This window comes from Dipodomys spectabilis, unplaced genomic scaffold, assembly GCF_019054845.1.
Source record: "Dipodomys spectabilis isolate Male_0828 unplaced genomic scaffold, ASM1905484v1 ptg000096l, whole genome shotgun sequence".
In the NCBI taxonomy this organism is placed as follows: domain Eukaryota; kingdom Metazoa; phylum Chordata; class Mammalia; order Rodentia; family Heteromyidae; genus Dipodomys; species Dipodomys spectabilis.
This window is the reverse complement of record NW_024870773.1, coordinates 21,443,917-21,470,222: the sequence shown is the minus strand read 5'-3', so window position 1 is coordinate 21,470,222 and position 26,306 is coordinate 21,443,917. Positions and strand designations below refer to the sequence as shown.

The following is a 26,306-nucleotide window of genomic DNA, read 5'->3' as shown; positions in this document are numbered from 1 at the left end:
TCACAGAGATCTTTGAAAACACTCCATACAACAGCATCTTTCTCTCATCATGTTTGGTCCTCTTGCTGATCATTTTACTGTAAGTATAGTATTTAGGTATTTACTGTCCACCCTCCTAGGCCATAAGCACCCAGAAATTAACTTCATACTGCTCCCTTCCCAGCAGCTGGGGCTATTACCAACAGCAGCAGTAGTATCTAATAGATTTATGATTATTATTATTTGTTAGAAGAGTTTCAGCATGTTCTCATGAGTGAAGATAAAAATTATTTTCTCTTCACTAAAAACGAATGACTAATTCATTCCAAGAATTTATTAGATACCACTAATCTATGTGAATGGAGGTCCAGAAGACAGCTTTTGCTACTGATCTTCATTGCTTACAAAATCCTATTCTTTCATATCAGTGGAAAAGATAATCAAATGTACCCTTGTCTTCTTTATGGGGAAATAGTAAAGAAGACCCTCACAGCACAGTTTGTGCTTTTCTTCTGCCATCCTTCCCAAACATTCTCTGGCAACTGACACCCTACGCTCTCCTGACTCACAGGCTTTGCTATGTGTATGTGTACACTTGAGCAGGGCAGATTAGTCACAATGGGGTAAAAATCATACACTTGATTGCAGCAAGCAAAGCACAACAGAATATCTTTGAGGGAAGGTTTTGCATTAGAGTCAGCTGGGTAAGATTCTCCCTCTATTCCGTGTGATCTGCCAAAGTCTTTTATAAGGGGATCCCAAATCCTCAACTCAGCTTCGCTCCATTCTACTGACAAATCTATGGCTGCTCCCAAAGTACCCCTCAGGTTTTTAAGGAAGTAAATGGTTAAATGGACCAATGATGGGCAGAAATAAAACAAGTGAAGGCAAATTCAGCTCTCACTTAAGAAACGAGATTGAAGGTGATCAGAACCAGTGGTCGCTTTACTTCTGGTGGGGGTTGGGGAATCATGTAACTACTTGAAGCTGGGCATCTAGGACTGGGCCAGGTGGAGCCAGCAAATGTGACTCCAGCCTCATGAACCCCCCCACCCCAGATTTCTTTGGCACTTAGATGCACTCATCAGTGAAGCAGTGCTGGATGAGCCTGGGGCCCTTACCCCAAGGCAGTGCATCTGCCTGACCTCTTTCTGCTCCATGTTTCAAAGTTCTGCTAACCAGACTGGTTAATGTCTGTCATTTTCAATGGAAGACTCTCAAAGTGAGAGACATTTACTAGATGTCTGGTGTCAACAGACTTCCCCCTTCCCGCCCCAACTCATGCCAGCCAGTGAGAAAGGGCTAAAGAAAGGAAGGACCTAGGAAGCATAAAGTTTAACAAGAGTCTAGAAATGAAGGAGGAGGCCCAGAGAGGGGCACTTCTCTGGGAAGACAACTTCTGTCTCCTTATTTGGGTAAAAACACCCAATGATATTGGGTTCCACGTTCAAAAATTGCTTACAACTATTTTCCTGACCCTCAAGGAAAAAGAGCTGAAGAAGCACATTGCTCTAACACAGCTGTGCACATCTCCCACCAGTGTATCTGCACTGTGTGGGCTTGTTAGAATGAGGCTGGCTTAGAGAGGGGAAGATTAGGACCCTCCTTTCTGCAGCACACTGAGGTACAGATCATAGATCTTATTCACCAAGACTCCAAGATTTGGCATGGTGCCTGGCATCATAATTACTTAGAACCTAAAGAAATTAATGAATAAGACTGTATTCCCTTCATCAGTGGGTTCCTTGAGTTAGTAATTATCTACAGGATGCTGAATGAACGAGTGCCTTGGTATGTGAACCAAGGGGCAGGTACTTTACCTCTTTAAGCACCAGCACACACTTGCCAGGCCCCACTGATTGAGGTAGCTCTGCAATCCTCCCTTTGTTCAGATATGGGCCAGAGAAACACCGATGGTTGATGAAGAGCTGTGGGCAGCAGTACTTCCCGTTGACAGTTCCTGTGGTGGGGAAGAACAAAGTGGTGGATGCTTAGGATTGCAATTCTGGGCTTAGATCCCTCCAAACAAGCCCTGGATCCACCTCAAGAAGCTTCTGAAGCCTCCTGATTGGTAAAATATCTGGAGTTATAAAAGAGAGGGAACTCCAGCAACCATGAGAGCCAGCACTATTGCAAAGCTAATTTAGGAGATGTCACTTGAGTTCCTGGTTGTAAGAGAAAACAAATGATTTTCTTCTCTTGAAATAATTACAGTTTCCTAACATTAGGACATTTTGTGCCCCTAAAAATATCTTAGAAGTTCTGATTCTTTTTCCATCCTATAAACAAACTTTTCTGTGAAGTAAGAAGTATTTGAGACACAAAAAGAAACAAAGAATCACCAAACAACTCCAGGACAAACACAACTATACTGATAAAACTTTTTACAAAGATGGGATTTACTTTACAATATAGCAGTTGTGAGATTCTGCTACCTCCCACAGTTCCTAATTCTAGAAATCAGGGTGGATCTTATTTTGCCTTAGAAGACATTATTCTTAATCACGTGTTACTTAGCGTACAAAGGTATATACTATCAGATTTCGTGGTCAAATCCAAGCACCAGTGTGTCTTTTGAAAGATTGTAAAATGTAAGCCTTTATAGCTTATAAAACATATTACACATAATCAGCTACTGAAATTCAAAAGGTTTTAAGCAACTGTTTAAAAGGCAGTAGGGACTTAGGATAATAATCATTTGGTTAAAAATTCAAGTGGAATTGTTTAAAAATGTAAAAAAAAAATACCTCATAGTGATTATTTCAAGCTTTCCCTTTCTGCATGATGATTAATGACACACAGTGCTAATCTGGATGACACTATCCAAGGAGCACATGGCTCCTTTTTCTATCGACTGGATCACCTGCCTAGAGCTACTGACCAACAAGTAAAAAGAAGTGCAGAGAATTCAGCTTAGAAATTTTGTTATGTGTTTGATTGTATGTGCTTGTGTTGTATGTGTATTTAAAAGTTTCTGGGGCTTAAACTCAGAGCTGGGTGCTGTCCATGAGGTTTTATTATTTTTTGCTGAAGGCTATTATTCTACTACTTGATCTACAGCTTCACTTCTGGTTTTTAGGTAGTTCATTGGAGTTAAGAGTCTCACAGACTTTCCTATCCAGGGTGGCTTCAAATCATGATCCTCAAATCTCAACCTCCTGAGTAGCTAGGATTATAGGGATGAGCCAGCAGCACCCAGCAGTATTTTTTTTAATGGTATATATTTGTGTATGAGTAGTAACAGAGAAAAAGAAAATGATCTTGAAGTTAAGATACATTCGTAGTGACCTACAGTTACAGCATTTCTTACTCTGGGAAGGGACAAGGTCCACTCACCTGGATTGTCCAGGTGAGAATATAAACAAAGGTCATGAGGTATTTTCTCAACAGGCACTGTGGACGGCAATCTGTGGATAAAGAAAAAACAACCACAAAATATCACTGAACACAAGTGTAAGGAGAATGGTATTTTCATAATGGAAAATAACTCCTCCAAAAATCAAACTAAGAGCATTGTAAGATGGGACGTGTTCACAGGACCAGCACCAGCAAGACCAGATTTAAAAAAAAAAAAAGATTTCTTCAGAATAATTGTTCTCAGATCTTCTGATGACCTTAAAAGAGCCAGGGCACAGCTGATGGCTGTGCCTGCTGGGTATCTTTCTTTCCTTCTAGCTTGTTGCAGAGCTTGTCTTATTACACAACTGTACTTAATATCCTCAGTTATATCTTCGATTTGACTTGCATTAAACTAAAGTCAGACTTTGTGACTTGTCTCATTGGAGATTGCTTTCTGGTAACCTCTAGCTCTGACCTCTCTCCTGACCTCTAGCTCTGTCTGGGTTATGGACACACCAAAGCTTACAAACTGGTGATTCTTCAAATGTGAAGTAGTCTTTACTTTTTTACAGTTTGGTTAAACAGTTGCTGACTACATTTGAAAGAATGTACCACGGGAGTGGGGAAAAAAAAGGTGAGTTATGAAACTCAGGAGTCCCCAGGGCTGGCTAAATGGCAACCACACAGTTGTAAAACCACAGAAATTCAAACTAAACAAATACTGGGGACCTGAGAGGAAGTCTTACAGCATTGTGGTCCCCTGACATGCAGCACTGGCATCTGTTAGAAATGCAGATTCTCAGGCCAAACCCTGGAGCTCCTGAATCAGAAATATTGAGGGTGGAAGCCAGCCATAAGCGTTTCCATAACTGAGTGATGCTGGTGACCAGTGAGAGCCATTAACCCAGGGACTTCAAATTCACATTCAATCGTAGGTCTATTACTAATCTCTCTACTTTATATCAAGTAAATAAACCAGATTCATTGCATTTAAAATAAATACACAATGCTGGGTGCTGGTGGCTCACGCCTATAATCCCAGCTACTCAGAAGGCTGAGAGCTGATGATTGTGATTCAATTTTACTCCAAGCAGGAAAGTCAAAGAGACTCTTAACTCTAACAACCAAAAAGTTGGAACTGGAGCTGTGTCCCAAGTGGTAGAGGACATCACCTGAGTTCAAGCCCCAGTACTGGTGCATCCAAACCAATGCACAAAAATACCCATAAAACTGCTATTCTCATTAAAATAACAGTGCATTTATTGTTTGATTTCCATGTATTTAAATTTAAACTTAAGGATCTGAAAAAAGCACTGTTTTCAGTTAATGTTCCATCCATATGTTTTTATTTACTTAAGACACACAATCACTTTATATGAAATGTGCATGTTGGTGCATTTTAAGTATTTTGCAATATACAAAAAGCTTGCTAACCATTCCAACTTTGAAAACATACTTCCTTACTCATAGTTGTTAGTTCTAACACCTTCTTTTCTCATTAAATTACAACCAAAATTGGTACAACAATTCAAAGCCCATAGTATTTTTTCACATGTCATCAAGTTTAATCTTCATCAAATTCAGAGAAATTAGTTTTTAATAAAGATGAGGGTATGGAGGAACAGAGGGCTAAATCAACCTGCTCAAGTTCACCCAGACGGGAAGTAGCAGAGTTGGGGTAACAATAGGGTCTTTCAGTGCTCAGGAAATTCAGGTCAGGAAAAGGCAACTGTAAACTAGATTTAAACTGTAGTTTCCACTGAGGACTGGGGGCACAAAGAATCATTAGTGCAGAGAGCCATCCTGACCATGTGAAATACAGAGTAAAGCCAGGCACCGGTGGCTCTCGCCTGTAATTTCAGGAGGCTGAGCTCTGAGAATCACAATTTGAAGCCAGCCCAGGCAGGAAAGTCTGCGAGACTCTTAATCTCCAGTGAATCACCAAGAAGCTGGAAGTGGAGCTATGGCTCAAATGGTAGAGTGCTAACCTTGAGCTGAAAAAGGTAAGGGACAGCACCCATATCCTGAGTTTGAGCCCCAGTACTTTCACAAGAAAAATAAAAGTGAAAAAAGGCAATTTTGGGCTATAGATTCTTCAGAGAAGGCACTGTGTTTTGCATGTAATAGATGTGAAAATGACTTATTATGTGTGTGTGCTATTTGTTACTTGTTATTTGTGTGTACCTGTCAGGGAACTCCCTAATAAAAACAGCTAAACTTCCATTCATTCATCTATAAAGGTACTTCACACCTTTTCATGCACATTTTGGAGAACAAAACGAAAAGAAAAACCAACATACTTTTTTTCTGGCTGCACAACTGCTATTTTTCTCTTCTTTTGTGCTATAAAGGAAAAAAAAAGAAGCAGAACAAGAAAATAATATTGTTAGTGAGACTACTACATTTTTTAAATGGCATAGTGTAATAGTAGGCCCATTTAAAAATACTACTTAAACATTGAACAATTTTTCAGTCAAGCCACACTTTTATATACATTTCTCTGAACATAAAACAGATTAGACATAAGAGCTTAATAAAAATTAGCACATTTAACCTGACCACTACACTGGCTCTGCTTACTAGGGAAGAAAAGGAGCTCTCATACTATACTTCACAAAAATACATATTAAGATAAACTGTCCCAAGTATGATGATCCAGAATTTTTTTCCCACAGAAATTGTGATTAAGACAAATAACACTCTTAAAACAATGGACTCCCAAATTAGTCTAAAAAGCATGCACTTAAAACTGAAACACTGAATTACAGGAAGAACTGCTAGTGGCTAGCCACATATTGACAAAAACATTGACACTTTATCTTTCTAATTGATTAAGATCACCTTAACAAAACCAGACTAGGGCTCTTGCCACTATCTTGACACAAATAATCCTGCATCTTCCAACATAAACATAAGGTTTTACTGAAAATTCTAAAGCTGGCAGGAAAGAGTGCAAGTTTGTGTCCTTAAAGCAAAGTAAATAAGTAAATAAACGGAAGAATCAATAAGAGAAATATAAAATTTCACTCATTGTTTGATATTCAATTGCAGTTATTCATATACAAAGTATCAAAGTACAACTTTTCATCTATCCGGTGAAAAAGGAATGCATAGCCCCTGTCTGACTCTCTGTCTTGTTATTAGGATTGGGGACCTGATTGGGTGCCATCTGGGTGAGGAACCAATCACAATATACCGGGAAGCAACATGGGAAATAACCAGGAAATACTATTGCATATGTGTTCACCAACATGTGAACTTACTCCAAAAAGCAAAAGCACGTGCAGCCTTCCAGATTCCTTTGCTTCCAGGAAGGGAAAAGACTTAAGATACCAGGTCCTATTTGAGGGACAAGGACAAAGGAAATGGAGCTCCAACCCTGTGAGAAAACCCAGCAAAGGTATTTCTAAGGCTGGGCACCGGTGACTCATGTCTATAATCCTAGCTACTTTGGAGGCTGAGAGCAGCCCAAGGCCAGTATAAACATACATGTGTGAGATTCCTCTCCATCAAGAACCACAATGGCACATGCCACTGTATCAGCAGCATGGGAAGCTGACATTGGGAGGATGACAGTTCCAGATCAGTCCAGACAGACAAGTGTATAAGACCTCATTTCAACAGAAGAAGCTGGGTATGGTCATAGGTGACTGTCATCGTAGTTAGGATGGCAAGCCTAGAGTAGTGGCCATGATCCAGGAATGAGCCTAGGCTGAAAGTGAGACCTTGTCTCCGAGACAACCAGTCAACCAGGGTGCTGGTGGCTCACACCTGTAATTCTAGCTACTTAAAAGGCTGAAATCTGAGGATCTTGGTTCAAAGCCAGACTGGATAGGAAACTCCATAAGACTCATCTCCAGTTAGCATCTAGAAAACCGGAAGTGGCGCTGCAGCTCAAAGTGGTAGAACCTTGAGTGAAAGAGCTCAGGGACAGTGTCCAGGCCCTGAGTTCAAGCCCAATAACGCAAACCAAAAAACAAAACAAAAAACAAAAAACTCAAAAAGGGCTGGAGGTTGGGGCTGGGAAGGTGGCTCAGTGGTAGACTGTTTGCCTTGCATGCACGAGGCCCTGGGTTTGATTCCTCAACACCACATAAGCAGAAAAAGCGTGAAGTAGTGCTATGGCTCAACTGGTAGAGCACTAGCCTTGAGCTGAAGAGCTGAGGGACAGTGCCCAGGCCCAGAGAGTTCAGGCCCCACGACCAACAAAAACAAAAAAGGGCTGGAGGCACGGTTCTCTGGTATAGTATCATTCTAGTAAGCACAAGTTCCTGTATTCAAATCACAGTATACAAAATAAATAAAAACAAACACATTGACTATAAAATATTTATTCTTAGGGAGATCTCTCTTCATCCTCCACTAAAAATTATCCAAATTCTTTGTGTACTCAGAGAGTACAGCCAATAGTCAGGTATGAGGATAATGTAGTGAGCACTGAGTCAAGGAACACTTCAAAAACTGCAGAGAGCAGGGAATGAGAAGTCAGCTATGTTGGGAATCTGTTTACAGCTAAATCCTAGAAATGTCAAGTAGCATGCCATAGAATTGGTTGCTAGAAAGAAATAGAGCTGGCACTCGATATCCATAAGGAAACTACTAGAATTATAATCTAACAAAATGTTGAAACCCACTATTGTTAAGGCTTCATGAATTTTAAGTAATACCCTTGATGTACATTAAAGTGGAATAGTAAGTGCTAAGATGTATTACGATAGAATATTTTAAGCTATAATAATGTATATTAAAATTTTGGAGAACGATGGAAGGGGTGACATCGATCAAGATGCATTATACTCTGACTTGTTAATATCTTACTTGTTAAACAGACGCCCCTTTGTACAACTACTTAACGATAATAATAATCTTTAAAAGTAAAACAAAAAACTATTATTCTAAGTATTTAAATGTGCCTAAGTATAAATTATGAATATGTGTATGGGTGCATGCTGAATTGGTCAATTACTAATACTGATTTTATCTGTTATTTCTGAGTTCAAAAGGATATGAGATAATACGTGTATTACTTATAAAGTCTAGATAAAATTTCACCTATCACTTAGTGCTAAGTGGGCTTGATATTATCTCAGTAAATGACAAAGAGTGAGTATAATTCCTTTGGGGGAAATTACATGTAAAAACATTTTTCAAAGAAATGATATACAAAAATACGCTATTTGAGTTTTTTCCCCCAAATCAAAAAATGGCTTTCATATAAAACTGGGAGTGAAGATTTTGGGTATTTTTTGCTATGGCTCTCTGTGTCCTTTAAATGCCTTCTTATTCAATTTGTCAGCCTGTGGAATATATTCAAATGTCCTGTCCATCTCATGCAGATATTTAAAGGGTAATTAAGACTACAACAATATTGGTACTCTTTGAAACATCTAAAACCTCTCTTTCTGTTTTTACATCCTGCCTGTTTATAACCCATTGTTTCTTCACCAAGATCATAGATGCTTTCCACTTTCTATGGGCCACACTTACAGACTGTCTTGTGGGGCGCAGTCAAAGGGTAGGCATTGGCTTCACACCAGCCCACCGGAAAGATATCCATGGATTCCACATCAACGATGACCTCTGGCACAGGAGTCTGCAGACCTGCATGGGAAGAAGCCAAGATGATAGGTACCAACAAAGAAAGAGAAGGAGAAGGAAGTAACAGAGCATCTGAGAAATACATTGCTGTGATGGCTTTAAAAACAATGATAACAGCATGGGAAATAGGACTTTTTAGTAGTCTATGGTCTTCTGATGGATACAAATGCTTGAATTGTAACAGAATACAGGGGAGTTCAAATGAAGTAGGGAGTGGAGAATAAGTTATTTTTCCCTGAATATGGAGAGGGAGGACTCTTGGAAAACTCAGACTGGATCCAGATATTGCAGAAGAAGTGCTCCCTTTCCTAAGAGAAGCTATGAAACTTAAGGAATAAGGGGCTGAGGTACCATGCACGTCACCACGACTACCTCACTCAACTCCAAGTGTAGAAGTCCCTTTAACTAAACATCCACCATTACACCTAGAAGCAGCTACTAAATGGGACCCCACTGATTGCAGGGGGAGGGGAGAAGCAATTCCCCCAGGGCCTGTATCAGCACGCACTAGTCGTTTCTGTAGGAATGTGGGGTTCCTCCCCCACAAGATGGTCCTGATCATCACACAGGGTGTCTAATTCAAAATGATGCCTTGTGATAAATCGGCATCACAGCCAGGAAATTCTGAAGAGGACCAGAAATCTGGATTAAGCAATAACAAAAGTTTCAAGGCACGCTGGCTAAGGAGAGAAGTGATGTGGAATCTAGCCCATTAGTTACAAGAAAAATCCTACACCCAATCGATAGCTCTCAAGAGAAATGAAATTAAAAAACCAACAACAAAAAACAGCCACTTTGAGGGAAGAAATCTTGAACAAGGAATCAAAAGGTAAGAGCTCTATTAACAGATAGTGACTCTTGGCCTCTGACCACTTAATCTAGAGTGCTCTAGTTTCCTTGCTGAGGACGAGGATAAAAACACAAAAGAAAACCCAGCCACACAGTCATGTCACCATACAAAATCTGATGAATTTTATCTCCTATCTTCTCATCTCCCCTAAACTCTGAGACTACTAGAAACTAAGTAGCTTCGTACAACATAAAATGCTCCTAACTTACATCAGTTCCAACTTCTCATCCTAAGGAAGAAAACTGATGAATGAAAACTTATAATTTAATATTAAACCATGTTAGTTAATATTAATTTTCTATTTGCTGATTAAATTTCCCATTAAAATTAACTTCCCATTTGCTGATCCTGTAATCTGCAGGGCATGTAAATTGAAGGAATGGAAGGCAGGCCTTAGGGCTTACTTTTCAACCAAGGTAAGTAGAAATCATTTCTAATATTGTATGATTTTAAACTATATAGAGTAATTGTCAAATGAGTCATCAAATAATAAAACAGACAAAAGGCAAAAAAACTTTTTCCTACTATTAATGAAGTAATTAAAACTGTAAAAGTGCCTAAAAGGTATATATAATTCACCAGAGATCCAACAGAAAGAGCTATTGGATATATTCCTAATTTTCTTTTGGAGTCATGAAAATATCATTTTTTTCTCAGAAATTTTACCAAAATGTTAAATCCAACTGCCAGAAACATCTGTATTCCCAGATTGATGTTTAGCTATAAATAAGATGAAAAGCAGTGCTTCAAAGGAGGCATAAAGTGGACTTTATAGCTTAAAATTTCATCCCAAATGTTGACTTTCATGTCTCAATGTTCTGTTAGTTCAAACATCACATCATATTAATGCTTTAATATATACACTTCTGTGAAATGTATACATTCATAAGTCATTACTGATGCCTTTTCAATACTTACAAATTCTTTGATCACCCAATTAAACAAATTATGTATGAGTTAAAGAAGTGTCAGCTATCCTTTCCTCAAAAAGCTTATAGTCCTGTCTTTCTCTTACCCCACATCTAGCTATTGCATAAGAACCAATGGGAATATGGGGGATTCATCACTGAGGCAAGTTTTTCCAACTCCACACTTTTGAAATCTCATACTGGATGGCAGGTATCAATTCTTTATTTCCTTTTTATTAGCTTTACCAATCTAGATACATCTGGCCAACCTCTGAGTAATCTTTTACAGAAAACCCTTGTGTTCTAAGATTTGGGGGCCCAAGCTTACAAAACAATCTATCCAAAATGTGTGCAATGCACCTTCTTGCTTATTCTAGGAATATCAATATTACATATGAAAAGGCAGCTATTTCATTCATCACAAATAGGTGTAGTGTTTATCTTCTTTTTCCTGTGTTTTTAAAATCAAGCAGTTGTACAAATAAGTGACAATTCAATCATGCTTCTTGATCAGTGTTACCTTTTCCATCATCCCTTTCATATTTATCAATTTATTTTTTTAGAAACTCCCTTATGAAAAGCACAGAATCATACTCAATCTTGGTCTCTTGTCTATATCCTGTCAGTTTGAATCTATTCAAACAATTCTTACCCAGCACCAACACCTCAAAACCTATCAGGAAGCTGAAAACTCCCTCAACAGAAAAAGTAGGTTAGTTTCAAATGACAGATTATCTTGCAGCTATATATATATATATATATCTATATATATATATATATATATATCTGCAATGATATATAGATAGATAGATATAAAAGAATGAGAAACCTCTTGATATAAAGATCTCCAAACTATAGCATGTAATAAGAAAATGCAGGGTACAGAATCTTGTTCCTCAAGAACAGATTGTCTACTGCAGTCTGTTTTTAAATGGGAGAATAACATATACTTGTATGTGCATGAAGTAAATTTGCAAAGAATTGCAAAATATGAACACAGTGGGTGTCAGTGGGAAAGGAACATGATGGGTAAAGGATGGAGGTCCAAGAGTGGGGGGAGGGGTAGATGGTGACCAAAGATACTTTATGAGTTTTAAGTCATTGTGAATAAACTGCCTGTTTTATAATCACAACCTGCTGGATTACTGGAATAACAACACAACAAAAGACATCCAGAGAAGAAAGGAAAAGTCTCATACATATATATGGTATTGCATCAATATGCACATAAATGCAGCCTTGCATAAATATGTACCTAAGTGCGGCATTGCCACTGAGGTTGGTTTAATCAAAGGCATGTTCTCATAAAGAGAGTAAGATTAAACTGCTTTGAATTGCTTCACTGCTAAAAGAAGTCTCTCCCTACTGCCAGGGTAAATTCACGAGCATGTGAACTTTTGAGAATCACAATGGAATTCTTAAAATAATCCTGCAATTTCCTATCTCTTCAGGATGTCGTCCTCAGATGAAGCAGGCCACTCAGTTCTACTTGCACTTGTGACTGCAAGAGCTCTGGTAGAGCTCAATGCAACCACTGACACTGGGCGTGGTAACAGAGTTGATTACCTATTCTATCTATACCATCAAAGGAGAAGGGAAGATGGTGCATATGGACATTTTAACGCCTTCCTAGCAACTCAATCCTAGCAAACTCCAAATGCCAAGCGATTACTTCATTTGCAGCAAACCACAGAAAAGAGGGCAGACATGGGTGAGGTGGAGAATAGAGATGCTTTGGGAGTGCCACAGGCAGGAGGGATGTGAGAGGAGAAAGGCTAAGAGTCAACCCGAAGGAAGGTAAGTGATTTCCATCCTCTTTGGCAACAGAATCAGAACCTCTTCATGTTGGGTAAAAGCTGGGACAGGAAGAAAGATGGGGTGCAGAAGGGAGCATGTTAACTGTGTTAATATCCCCCAGTGAAAGCCAAAGACTGGATGAATGCTCAGGGGCTCAAGGGTGAGATAGGAGAACAGGTAGGAAAAATGCAAAGAGAGCCAGACTATCCAAGAGCAAGTGAGATGTGGGGAGGAGGTTGGGCTGCACGCCTTCTATACCACCAATGCTAAGCTACGTGGTGGCTTTTTGAGTATCCTTTGCCCTGCAGCCAACTTCCTAGAGAATACAGAAGGACAACACCATAGCTAGCAAGACCCAGGTGTTGTCTGAACAAAAACAGTAGAAATGGAATTGTGTGTTGATGAAGTATGTGTGTATGTGTGTAGAATTCCCACAATGACAAATGCAGCACGTATTACACAGCAGATACTTTTCCATAAGTTTAATCCTCACAACAACCCTTAGAACACAGGAGCCTTGCTATCCCCATTTTCGAGATGTGTACATTGAGGTACAAGAAATGAAGCACCTAGCAAGTGAATGGCTTAGGATTTGAACTTGGGTGATTGGGCTCCAGGGCCTTAGAAAGCACATGAGGCGGGCAGTTTCCATTTCTTCTCCCCTTTCTTTCACTGAGAGTGAGCCACTCTCAATTTACCCCCTTCCCAGACCCCATTTCAGAGCTCTTATCACCAGAGAAGAAGTCATATCAATGCCAGCTCTGTGGGAAGGCTCAGGCTCTCTCCAGAGCTTCAGCATCTTGAGAACATGGTCACTCTGAAGTCACACCCATCACAGTGGCAGCTAAACTCCCCCCAGTTTTGCTTTTGTTCCTCTGCAACACCTTCTAGAGCCTCTCATTCATAACCTCCAAACAAGTCCCATTCTCCTTTAAGACTGCTGGTGTCTCTGAACATCACCCTCCTGAATGCAATGAAGTCTGTAACCTGTAAGGTCTCTTCTCATAAGTAGCTCTTCATCTTGAGCATCTTTTTCATGCGTCCAGAAAAGACTGTTCTTATAGCTTGATTGACCTCATGAAAGTCACACGTTTAAAGACCTTAAAGCTACCACTGGGCTTGAAATGCAATTATTTCTACATCTGTATTTCCCTTGCCTCATTTTTGCAAGCATTGGCAAAATGCTTAGTAACCACCTGAGTTTTTCACAAATGAAAGGAAATTGAATGAGTTGTTTTCTGCATCGTATCTCTTATACACAAGAAGTTAACACCAACATTTTTCCCCTTGAACCACAAGCACTTTGCTCCTGTGACCTACTGTTGTATTTTTAAAAACTGCATAAAAGTGATTGGGGAGATGCTGGGACCTCGTGGCTCACACCTGTAATTCTAGCTACTCAGGAGGTTGAGCTTTGAGGATCGTGGTTCAAAGCCAGTCTAGACAGGAAAACCCATGAGACCCCTCTTTCCAATTATGTACCAAAAAAGCCCGAGGGAGAGCTGTGGCTCAAGTGTTATAATGCTAGCTGTGATCACAAGAGCTCAGGGAGAGCATCCAGGTCTTGAGCTCAAACCCCAGCAGAAGGGAAGGGAGGGTTTTATAATGCCAATTGCCAGGCCCTACTTGGGGGTGGGGGAGTAAGAGGTGCCCTTTGGAATGTGCAGTTTGTTAGAACTCAGGTTGGTTATAAAGTGGAGGGTGGATTACTGGAACTGAGACCAGCATTTTGAAAACTGGCTCAAGGGGTGTCTGAACATCAGATTAGAAGTGCAAAGTATCTTTCTCACACTGTTCGGGTAGGAAAACAGCAGCTCTTAAGAGACTGTCACATCTTAAATGGCTGTTTGATTCAGAAGCACACAGCCTGTTTAATCCTTCTGTCTACTCAGTAAACATTTAGCGAGCAAAGTGCGCATGAGGTCTTATACAAACACCGTGCTGTGTGAGGTGCAGACAGGGACAGAGCCCCATGTAATGACTTGTCACATCAATAACACTATCAAGATTCTTGAAGACACAGTGTGTGGTTCTTTCTAAGGGAGCCAGGGCTCCTGCAGGCAGGCAGATATCCAATGTCAGCTCTGACCTGCCTACACTGTGCCTTTACTCCCACCTAGCAGCCGTGACGGTGAGCACTGTGAGGAAATGAATTTACTCAGCGAATCGCCACAACCAGCCTGTGAGGCAGGCTACCATCAGCCATGTTCTATAGAGACCTACAAAGAAGAAGAGATTTTTCAACTAAAAAAGAGCTCGATACTCCCACATCTGGGAAAGCAGCACCCCGTGCCATGGAATTAATCTTGCACCAGGAAGAAACTGACTTATTGAACATTAGCAAGAAGGCCATGATAGTACTTAATAAAGTACTGATGCTTTTTGAGCATCATCATGCTACAACTAGTGGAAAATCAGATAATATGAAACTTTGTTTCAAGGCACAATGACTTAAACATAACACATATAAAATTACCTTCAGGCTCTGGGATCTATAGGAAACATAAATGAATTTCATGTTTAGATTTGGATTCTACCCCCAAGATATCTATTAACCTATCTGCAAATATTCAAAAGCCCACACATGTGTCTCAAGAACCCTGCATACTGGGTACTCCTCCCGCATTTGGCTAAGTACCCAGAAGTGTCTCAGAAAGTACACCTGACAAGAGAGGACAAGGAAGGCAACAGGAAGGTGTGAGCCCTCTTAAGGGTTCAAGAGCCAAAAGAACAAGTAAAACACTAAGACTATCTTTGTCCCCTCAAAAAACACTCTAAAATGAAGATCCAATGATCAGTGTGTGAGGAGGCAGATGTGTAAGTGCAAACCGCTGTACAGATAAAAGCACTGAACTGGATGGAAAACATCTTGTATTTAGGAGTAATGCTCCTGTCTGTAGGGTATGGTGATTAAAGTAAGAACCATGATACCTGCTCCCAAACATTGAGTCATCACTACGTATAGCCCTTCCCACTGGCTTATATGAACTCAGTTCCTTTCCTAATACTCATCTAAAATAACATATATTAATCTCACCTATTTTATTCATTGTTTCCTTTCCAACAGAGGAGCCTTTAAAGAGACTTAGGTAAAAAATTAACTAGCAATGATCATTTTACTATCTAGATGTAGTCAGTCACATGCTGAGAAGATTTCAAATCAATCTAATCCATAACAACAACTAATAAAATCCTTATAAAGTGCATTCTAATTTTAAAGGGTCAAATAAATGGTCTATAATCAGAATCATATAATTTAACATCCTCATATAAGATAATTTAATGGCTACAATGTTACCATAACGTAATAAATGCTTATCATTTTATCCTCAGGACTGAGAAAGGAAACTGTGTGTGTGTGTGTGTGTGTGTGTGTGTGTGTGTGTGTGTGTGTGTGTGTGTGTGTGTGTGTGTGTGTACACATTCATGTATACATATATAAGTAAAAGTACAATAAATAAGTTATTAAGCTGTCAGTTTAAAAGGTAAGTGATTATTAAGAACTAAAATCCAGAAAAATCAAAGCAAGATCAAGGAGACAGACTGGATTTTTACTTTGTTTATAATGTATTTTTTAAGTAATGAAACATATAAATGATTTGGACCAATAATAAATAGCAAATAACAGTCAATAAATAAGATAGAAATTTCAGTAGAAAATGTTCAACAGTGTGTTTATAAGCACTTACACATAAATGGAAGTATATAAAAATGGGAATATATGGACAAATATATAAATGGACAATCTATTTTCTGACTTGTTTCCTAATGTCAAAGCAGTCAATAAAAAAAAGCTAACATGCTGATTTCCTTTCCTTTTTGGCTACCAGACTGAAAGTTTATATCTAAAGGAGAGCAGCAAAAGAAGAAAGTTCTGCCAAAAGTGTTAAATATTCAATCCTGCTCAGCACTCTTCTATCAGGAGGAAAGCTACAGAGTCAAGTGAATTAAGCAACAGAGAAAATGTCAACCACAATGACATGAACCCCAGGCAGATCTTAATGGCTTCGCAAGATTTTTCCCTCTGAAAATCAGGACACACTTACTGCTGTTTGTGTTAGGTAATTAACAGCTGTAAAACACACTGAAAGTAGAAACTGCTAAATAAATAATGACTGCCAAAGAATTTTACTCCTCATGTGCTAAATAATAATGATGAAACATAGGCTTCTAACTTTACCAATTTGGTTTCCAAATTAATAATGCAAGCAAGACTCCAATCTCATTAACATGGCTAAGCATAGTGTTAAATAGCAAGTTAAATTTAGTGATTAGAAACACAGAAGGCGTCGTGTGTCTCCAAAAGCAGTTGATGCAACTCTTTATGCAGCAATGAAAACAAAGCCACGCTCTATTCCTATAACTGCAAAAACGATCACCATTCTGTCTATCTTTGGTTGATTTCAGGAAGCTGTTCTACTTAAAAATACACTAAGCAATGAGCCCTTAAGAACTGTTATTTATTCCAAATTTGAAACTAACCATAGCAATGTTTAAAACTATTTTCTGAAAAATTAACAATTAAACATCTACAAGGACTATTCTCTATATTTTTCTTTTCTTTTCTCTACATTTACTTTTGCAAACACCTTTTTAAAAACTGTTAATAAGGAAAACAGGGATGAGATGATAAAAGCACCAATCTTAGACCTTCCGTCCAACATTTCTACCTCAGTGTTGTCATGAGTATGTTGGAGGATTTAAACTCTGCAGAGACTAGAAGAGCTGGCAATATTGTACAATATTATACAATATTGTACAACAAAATTTTTTTTTTTGCTATGGCATGTATATTCTCATTAACTTCAGAGTTCTGTGAAATCTTGGAAAAAAACAAAGAATTATACAAGTCATGGGAAAATATGAAGGATTAAATTCATATCAGTTATTCCTCATGAAAAACATAATATCTGGTAAAATCAGCATTCTAGCTAAATCCAAAATTTGATCAAGTTCTATTCACAAAATGTTCTGCTCTGTGAATGTTCTGTACACTTACAAATAAAGTGTAGCTATAAAAGGCAGTTTCAACATTACTGACTATGCAATATACATCTTATTTATTATCCATTTGGGGAGGTAGTTAGCCCCCACCCAATTAGTATTTTAAGAGAAAATTAAATGTCTATATAAGAAACCCAAATAAAGGGTATTATTCGTATTAAAATTCAAACATATCATTTGATTCCTATAATAACTGAGCCCTTAAATACCATTTTTTAGTGACTCATATTAATTTAATTGTGACATTAGCTTTCATAATCATAGATGTAAAAAGACCACTGTGTTCCAAACATAATTATCTCACCGGCATTTCATTGCATGAAATTATTAGTTAAGAGGAGCGCCTTGGAATGCATTTGTATTTGATTAGTTTCACTTATTTAAGAACACTGAATAATTTAAAATCTGTTTAATCAGAGGGGAAACAAGAGGAGCAATTCTGAGTGGTGAATTCTGTACCCTGCCCTTTCCGGAGGGCAGGAGGGAGAGTAGTACCTCAAGTTCTTCAGGCAATTATGAACTGCACCTACCTTCTAAGTGAAGCCATAGCAGCCGTCCCTTCACACTGACCACGGAAGCCACGCAGAGTTCTCCTGGATTCCTGGGATTCACAGCTTCAAGTTTCATATTCTTGGTGAAACCCCGACTAAAAGATGTCTAAAAGAGAAACAGAACCAGCACTGAGCCGGTGGCTGACAGCAGGCCACATAGGTGACCACAGGGCTGTCCAAGAATACTCGTGAACAAACCTGAGGAGAGAACCTTGACTTCTTAGTTCTCATAGCCCAGAAGTGAGAACAATGCTTAGCACATAGAGGGTGATTAATATTTATCAAAGGACAGTATACATACCTTCTCTCTTTCCAGTTCCATATGCACCCTGATTTTATTGATCACTAATGTGCATCTCGGTTCTATTCCCCCACATTTTTGTTTAAAATCATCCCTTGAGGGGGTACAGGTAGGCAGATGAAGGGATCATCTGACATTATTTTCTTTGAAAGGACATTTGAAAAATGTCTCCTAGCATTTATTTCTTTCTTTCTGCATGGTTGTTGATGATTTGGTGCTAATACTAGGGTTTGAACGCAGGGCCTCAAGCTCTTGCGTGGCTATTTTGCTCAAGGCTGACACTCTACCACTTGAACCACAGCTCCACTTTTATCTGTTCATTGGTAAACTAGAGATAAGAGTCTATTGGATTTGTCTGTCTGGCTGGCTTTGTCCTCATAGTTCAGCCTTGTGAGTCAGCCAAGGTTACAGGTATAAGCCACCAGTGCCCAGCTTAGCATTTCTTATAGGCAGGTCTGCCAGTGATGAATTCTGTTTTCTTTCATCTGAAATTACCTTTAATTTCCTTTTTCTCCCTTCGGTTTTATTTATTTATATTCATTTTTTAAATTAACTTTGCAATTTTTACATATAGTAAAATGCCCTGACTCGGGTGAGCTGTTTTACAAAGGTAGGACTGGAAGACCAATGAGGGATTCAGTCACATGCTCTTCACCGCAAGTGAGCTGCAGAAGAGATGATGCTCACATTCTCCAAAATCCCTTCTCTGGTTCCCTGGCACCCAGGCCTGCCTCCTCAAGCCACAGCTCCAAGCAATTTCCCATCTATGCTTTGCCTTTCTCATTTTATATTCATGTAAATGGAATCACACTATATCCAGCTTTTTGAGTCTAGCTTTTTTCCCCTAAGCCACAGACATCTGAGATTCATCTATGCTATTGCTTGTTCTGTTTTATTGCTGAGTAGTTTATGTATCACTGTTTACCCATTTACCAGATAAAGGACACGCGAGTCATTTTCAATAGTAAGTAACGGTGAATCAATCTGCTGTGCACACTCAGGTGCAAGTTCTTATATAAATGGAAGTGTTTTTGTTTTTACAACTAAGTTTATTTTCTCATAGTTCTGGAGCCTGTAAGGCTGACAAGATGTCATCAAGTTGGTCATCAAGATGGAACCACATTGATGGTTGGGTGGCTTCTCTGCTTGGCTTGTAGAAGGTCATCTGATCATGTGTTCTTATATGGTCTTCACTCTGTGTGTGTGCACGTGTGTGTGTGCGCGCGCATACGCGCGCGCACACACACACACACAACCACACACACACATGTGCACGCCCTCTAATTTCTTCTTATACAGACACTAGTCATAGTGGATTAGGATTCACCAATATGGCCTTCTTTTATCTGAATTACTTCTTTTACCTACCTCTAAATACACACTTTAAGCAAAGGTATGTGGAAGAAGATTAAGATTTGATCACATGAATTGTGAGGGAACCAGTTCAACCCTTAACACTAAACTTTTGTTTCTTTGAAAATAGGATTGCTGGACCCTATGACAAATGAATGCTTGCTCTTTGAAGAAACTGCACAATTCTCTTCCAAACTGGCTACACCATTTTGCATTCTGACCAGCAGTATGTGAGTGTTCCGGATTTTAGAAGTCCTCATCAGCACTTGGTATTTCAACACTTAAACACTTTTAGCCATTCTATTAGGCGTCTAGTGGTATGTCACTGGTTTTAACTTGCATCTTACTACTGACTGACAAGTCAGAGTTTGATGGGCTTCAAATGACAAACTATTGAGATGAGCCCAAATCTTAGTTCTCTGCTTTTATCCTTAACTACCTGGCACATACATGGCTCAAAGATCAGCCACACATGTTGGTAGCATTTATACCTACAACTTGCAAGTTTCCCTTGCCTGAAACACCTCCCACTTTCCAGTATCTTTGGTTGCCAAAATTCTGTAATCTGGCTCATCAAGGCAGAAAAGCATGTGAGTTTTCTATCATGCTTTAAGTCGTTTCCCAAACTGACAACTCTGTCTATGTTCATGCCAAAGGCTAAAAACTGGGAAAACCAGGCCATGCTGCTGCTTCTTGTCTAACCACTTGCTGCCCTCCAGAACAGCCTGTTCAGTTCATTCTGCAGTCACTTCCTGTATTTGTTTTCAGTACTCGTCTGGAGTTAAATTGCTTCAGAAGGATCACTTCAGAAGGAGTTTCCTCAGTCAATACTAGAAGCAAAATTCCTTCCTTATTACTATTTTTAAATAAATGATATGAAATCTTCCCAAATCATCAGTCACTACGAATTATAACTCGATATGTTACAATACTATAGCAACACATCTTGTCTGAGATACATAAACTGACATAAACAGGTTCCTGTAAGTAATAGAGCCTACAACTTTCCATGACTTGTGAAAAGAATTCAAGGTATCTAAATCATAGTTGTGTCTTTCTACAAAAAAAAAAAAGTTGAAAAATGCAATCATATCTTTATGTAATCAGAATAAAACCACATACTTCATGTTAAAAAATCAATTTTCTCTTTTCTTTATGACTTATTGGAAAGAGAGAAGCAGAGGCATTTTTTTTTCTAACTGGGCTTTTTCTCCCTGAGAGTCATCTCATCTCATCTACACACATTATATATTGAGATTCTTCCTGATAATACAACTCAATAGGCTGCTTGAAAAACCTTTAAGTAAATTCAAATGCATTTTATCTACTTAATAAAGGAAGGCTACCACCGCCAAACCTATTTTCATTTCAACTCACTGCTTGAGGGTAATTTCTAAGGGATCAATAGCAAAACTGTTACCTCTGAGTTTTATTTTACTAAGCATTTGCCTGTGCCAATCCATTTCATAACCGCCTCTGATTGTTAAACATCCCAGGGGGAAATGTGTTCCAAGCATCCAATTCTATACCAGCTCTCTTGTAGTACACACAAGATGTGTGATTAAAAAGTAAATTCATAATAGACATTCCATTAAAGAGCACTTGTAGCAAGCTAGTAGCAATAATGCAATGCATATGCCAATAGGCAGACAACAAGTCTGCCTATTAAAATAAACAGAAAACCAGAAACAATGCCATTCCTAATGAATACACAGCACATTCATTAAAGCGGATTTAACCTTGGTGGCTAAAGCTGGAAAATACAGATGCCAACTGAGTGTGTGACTTCTTGCTCCATAATTAAAAGACATTTAGGCAAATCCTGGTTCAAAGAAAGCCAAAGATTGAAAGAAAAAAGAAGAGGAGGAGGAAGAGGGAGGAGGAGAGAGGGAGGAGGCAGTAACAGAAGCCTTAGGGGAACTATGTAGTTATTCCTAAAGTACAGAACAAAGGGGCTACATAAAAATTCCCTTCCCAAGACTGAAGACTCAGGGAAGACATATACATTGTAAGGTAGAAAGCACAATCTAAAATGGACTTTGGGGCATTAAAGGGAGTAAATGAAAGACAGCCAGGCAGGTGATTCTGAGATGCGACATCAATGTCACCACACTGACGTCCAGGAAGTGTCACTGCACTTAAGAAGCCTTAGAACTCATTGGCTGATGTCTTCATGGTGCTACACGGCTGTGACCCTCATCACTTAAACATATGCCAAGTAGTTCTTCAGATACACTGTTGTCTGGGCAAAAGCAATGTCTTCCAGTAGAAAGGTCATTTAGCCCTCCACGAAGCCCCATTTCCAACTCTGGCACCTATTTCCTCCTAGATTTATAAGGACATGTCCTCTTAACCTTCTACAATCTCATTTTAACTTCTGCTTAGTCTTGAGCTTCCACTAAGCAGACCTTTTTCTCTCTGGCTGTCCATAATCTGTGATCCTGTAGTAGAAATAACTTCAGGGATGACTCAAAGTCAATAGTGCCAGGAGCTCAGGCTCAGAAACAAGTCTGACAAGAGTGTGCTTCATAAAACTCCCTTGGATAACTATATAAACACACACTGGTTGCTATCACAAAAATCCTATTATTATGCTGGTGAGGTATTTTTGAATAAGGTAGTGGCTTAAGTAAGCACAAAACTCTTCTTATTGATTATTGAAGTCCTTAATAAGGTAATCAAAGAAAAAAATAAGATTATAATTTTTCAGAAGTCTCAGGAACAAAGCCTTGCCTAACAGTTGGCTCAGCATTATAACATCATATGTTAAGGACTTATCCTATGGTGTACCGTTGACGGCTACTGTGCACTGGTATTTGTACAGTCTTCCCCAGTATGGTGTCATAGCTACGATATAGTAGCTCGCAGCCCAAACCCATTTCTTGGCATCACTTACAACAGCTGAGAGATTAAGTCTCATCAATGGAAGGTAGAGCTATATAATATATGTCACCACCAGACAACTGTAGTTAAAATGAAGGATTTTATCCTCTTAATCTTTTTTCTGCTGGCTCTCTCAAGTGCTAAGTCTAGCCCATGTCTCACCAAAATGAGAACCACCCACTAAAGACAGCACCTTGAAATATTCTTATTTTTATATTTTATTTTATTTTTGTTGGTTGTGGGGCTTGAACTCTGGGCCTGGGCACTGTCCCTCAGTTCTTCGGCTCAAGGCTAGCACTCTACCACTTGAGCCACAGCACCACTTCCGGTTTTCTGAGGTTTATTGGAGATAAGAGTCTCACGGACTTTCCTACCCAGAAAGTCATGGACTTTCCTGCCTGTCTTTGAACTGCAATCCTCAGATCTCAGCTTCCTGAGTAGCTAGGATTACAGGCATGAGCCACGGGCACCCGGCTTACCTTGAAATATTCTATAAGCAATAAATAAACCTTTAACAGGCTAAAGTCACTGTACGTTTATTAGTCAATTTGCTCCTACAGCTAAAGAGGAACTTTTGAGACACTCTGACAGTGTGTAATGCTGATAGACAGCAAACTGTATAGCGAACAGCATCCATGATATACAAAGGGGTAAGAGGGGAAGTCACTTACATTTCTGAAGCAGAAGGGGGGTGCTTCCTCTGCTGCATGCTGCTTATGATAATCTGCCCAGTCAAAGTCCTGGCCAGAGTAACCTGTGAATGACAAAATATAGATATCATCAGCTGGGCCAAGTGCCAGGCAAATGAGCAATTCTCCCCATGGGTAAGTGACGAGAATGAGTAAGTGGTCACCACCACACCACTGAAAGGCAAGCCTAACAGTCTGCTGGATTTGAGGAGGGTGGAGTGAGACACTTTAGAATCTGTAATGTACTGAATCTGAATACAAGCGAGGCACACCTTTGTGATCCTAAGGTTGCACCTAGAACCAGATGAGGAAGGATGGACTTTACCTACAGCCCTGCAGTGGCTTTTCCCCAGCGGGGAGATTTGCTATCAGGGAGGACACATGAAAGAGAACACAGCACACACACTTTCTTAGAATCCATTTTTTTTCAGACATAAACAATGATACTTACCTTCATATGCATTGGGGAAGAAAAACAGAGGAGATGACTTAAAAATGTAATCAAATGAACAACAGAAGGCTAGTAGAGGAATAAAGGTAAGGGAGACAAAATCCCCCAAAGAAAAGAAGGAAGAGGAGGAATGAAGGTAAGCTTCTCTTTGACCTGTATTGCTGAAAAGGAAGGAAAGGAGAGTTGACACAGGGGCCTCTCTGGTGTGATGGTTTGAGGGCACACCTGAGATTCTGGGAGGAGCCTGAGAAGCAGCTACTTGTGTGCATGGAATTTAATTAAATACCGCTCTTGCCCGTGTCACTTTACTTATTGACTCCATTTTTACAGGAGGGCATGGAATTATGCAATATACATCCACCATAGCAGCCATGAAAAGATGAGGTGAGAGGAGAGTTTGGAATCAAAAATAAGAAAATCACAACTCAATGCTAAAGGCTCACACCTGTAATCCTAACTACCCAGGAGGCTGAGATCTGAGCATCGCTATTTGAAGCCAGCCCCTGCAGACAAATCCATGACTCTTGAATTAACCAGAAAAAAATGTTGAAAGTGTAGGTTTGTCTCAAGGGGTAGAGTGCCAGCCTTGAATGCAAAAGTTAAGCAAGACTCGAACTGAGTTGAAGACCCAGTATTGGAAAAAAAAAAATAACACATACAGACACAGACAGACAGACACACAAACACACAGACATACACCACATAGACAGACAGACACACAACACAAACACACACACACACAAAACCAACTTCCTGAGGTGGAGGGGAGGATCTAGCTGGAATACAAAACATTTGGGGATGCTCATATATTTGGGTCTACTGTAGGATCAACATCTACTTAGATAAAACTTTCCAATTAAGAAGTCACTCCATGGAAGTGAACGTGTAACTCAAGAGATAGAGCACTAGCTTTGAGAGAAAAAGCCAACTGAGAACACCAGGCCCCTGTGTTCAATCCCCAGTACTGGCATACACATTTTAAAAAGCCCCTTCACCCCTATTTCTTACATAGTGACATCTAGCTGGGCTTTAGAGCCACCTTTTAATGGGCTTTAAAATGTCACCCTCTGTGTTGTCTTAGATGTGCATTCAATTCTTCTATATATCCAAGCTTTGAGAGTGTCTGCAGGGAGCCATTTTTAATCTAATAATTTTTAGATATAATCAAGTCTTGCTGGGTATTATCTAAGCAACAATTAATTATTCTGCCTCTAAAATTCACTCCTTTGCTTAATGTTGGAACAGCTTAGACTTTTCTTCCTTCTCCTTCTCCTCTCAGGGAGCCTTATTCACTCCATCAGTTAAAATTCTTTTCCTTTGGGCAGATAATGAGCTTTCTTTGTAAGGCAGTTTTGTGACAGCTCAGAAAATAACTGCTACATAAAAACAAATTGCCATGGATTGTATAATAGAGACAAGAGGGGTCAATTATACTCATTAATCAACAAAGACAGCACAAGAAATGCTGAGGCTGTAGCCAGGAAAACATGTTTTCAGCCTGGAGGGAGGGAGAGAAAGAATAGAGAGGAGAAGAAAATAAAAGGAAATAAAACCCCTTGGGCTATTAAAATCTGCAACAAGCTGCCCTGGGAGACTGTTAAACCATATCCATTAGAGTTATTTAAGCCTTTATTAGTGTTTGTTCTGAATGAAATTCCAAGTGTTCCAGATCCAAAAGGGAAGAGGTTGATGATCTCTTTACTTATGATACAAATTCATTGACATAACCCAGCTTCCCTTGTAAACATTTCCCTTGGCAGTACAAATGGATGATGCTTTTGAAAAAGTATTTGAAAATAAATAAATATACCCATGCCCTTTGACTGAACAACTTAACTTCTGGGAACCTATCCTATTTAAAAAATGACCCGAAAAACTATCATACGTTAAGATACTCTGAGCACTATGATTGGTAATCCTTGTGGAACTGGAGAGAGAAGCGCTGAAATATTTTCTTTTATCCACAAGAAGTGCTGAGATGTTGCCAAGTTTACCCAGTCTACAGAATGCCGCACAACTTGTTGAAAAAAAAAAATCATTTAAGGAAAAAGGATTGTCATGGCTGTAGATGAACAGACTGCTGCAAATTTAATGCAGACAGATATAAAAGTATGCAACCATCAGAAAAATCAAAGAAAACCTTAAGAATAAACATTGAGATAATTAGCTTGGACTTGTGGCTATTTAGGTTTTTGTTGTTGTGGCTGTACTTTGTTTTTTAACCTCTTTATGTTTTTCAAGTTGTCAATAATAAACACGAAATGATTTCAATAGCAAAAGTTATTTGGCCAGAATATCTTTGCTCTGCTTTACAATATAACTGAAGCATGGGTCAGTGTGTGCAAATAGCAAGTTTATTTAGGACCAAAATATATAACACAATACAATATACATTCTTAGAGCAGCCTCTCAATTCTGTCTCCGAATCTTATGTTCACCCAGCAGCTCTCTGGGGGCACCAATTCGATGCACTACTCTTAGAAGGTCATCTCTTCCCTTTCAAGCTCATGCTTTTAGTGCTTTGGAAACAACCAAACATTCTCTGAATACCCAATGAAGCCACACACTCAATGGTATTTCTTCCTGGGACAAACATCCACATG

The 26,306-nt window shown here is 39.2% G+C and overlaps 1 protein-coding gene across 2 annotated transcripts in view; it reads right to left on the bottom strand.

Annotated features, from left to right (window-relative positions):
- The window catches only part of Sfmbt2 (Scm like with four mbt domains 2), a 132,553-nt gene that overhangs the window by 22,527 nt on the left and 83,720 nt on the right, over positions 1-26,306 (bottom strand). For both annotated transcript variants that reach the window (XM_042686143.1, XM_042686144.1), the window contains 6 exons: positions 23,235-23,317; positions 18,006-18,132; positions 8,806-8,919; positions 5,619-5,661; positions 3,316-3,386; positions 1,800-1,939 (listed from right to left, as the gene is read on the bottom strand). In XM_042686143.1, the coding sequence (XP_042542077.1) occupies positions 1,800-1,939; positions 3,316-3,386; positions 5,619-5,661; positions 8,806-8,919; positions 18,006-18,132; positions 23,235-23,317 (578 nt within the window). The remainder of the gene's footprint in view (positions 1-1,799; positions 1,940-3,315; positions 3,387-5,618; positions 5,662-8,805; positions 8,920-18,005; positions 18,133-23,234; positions 23,318-26,306) is intronic.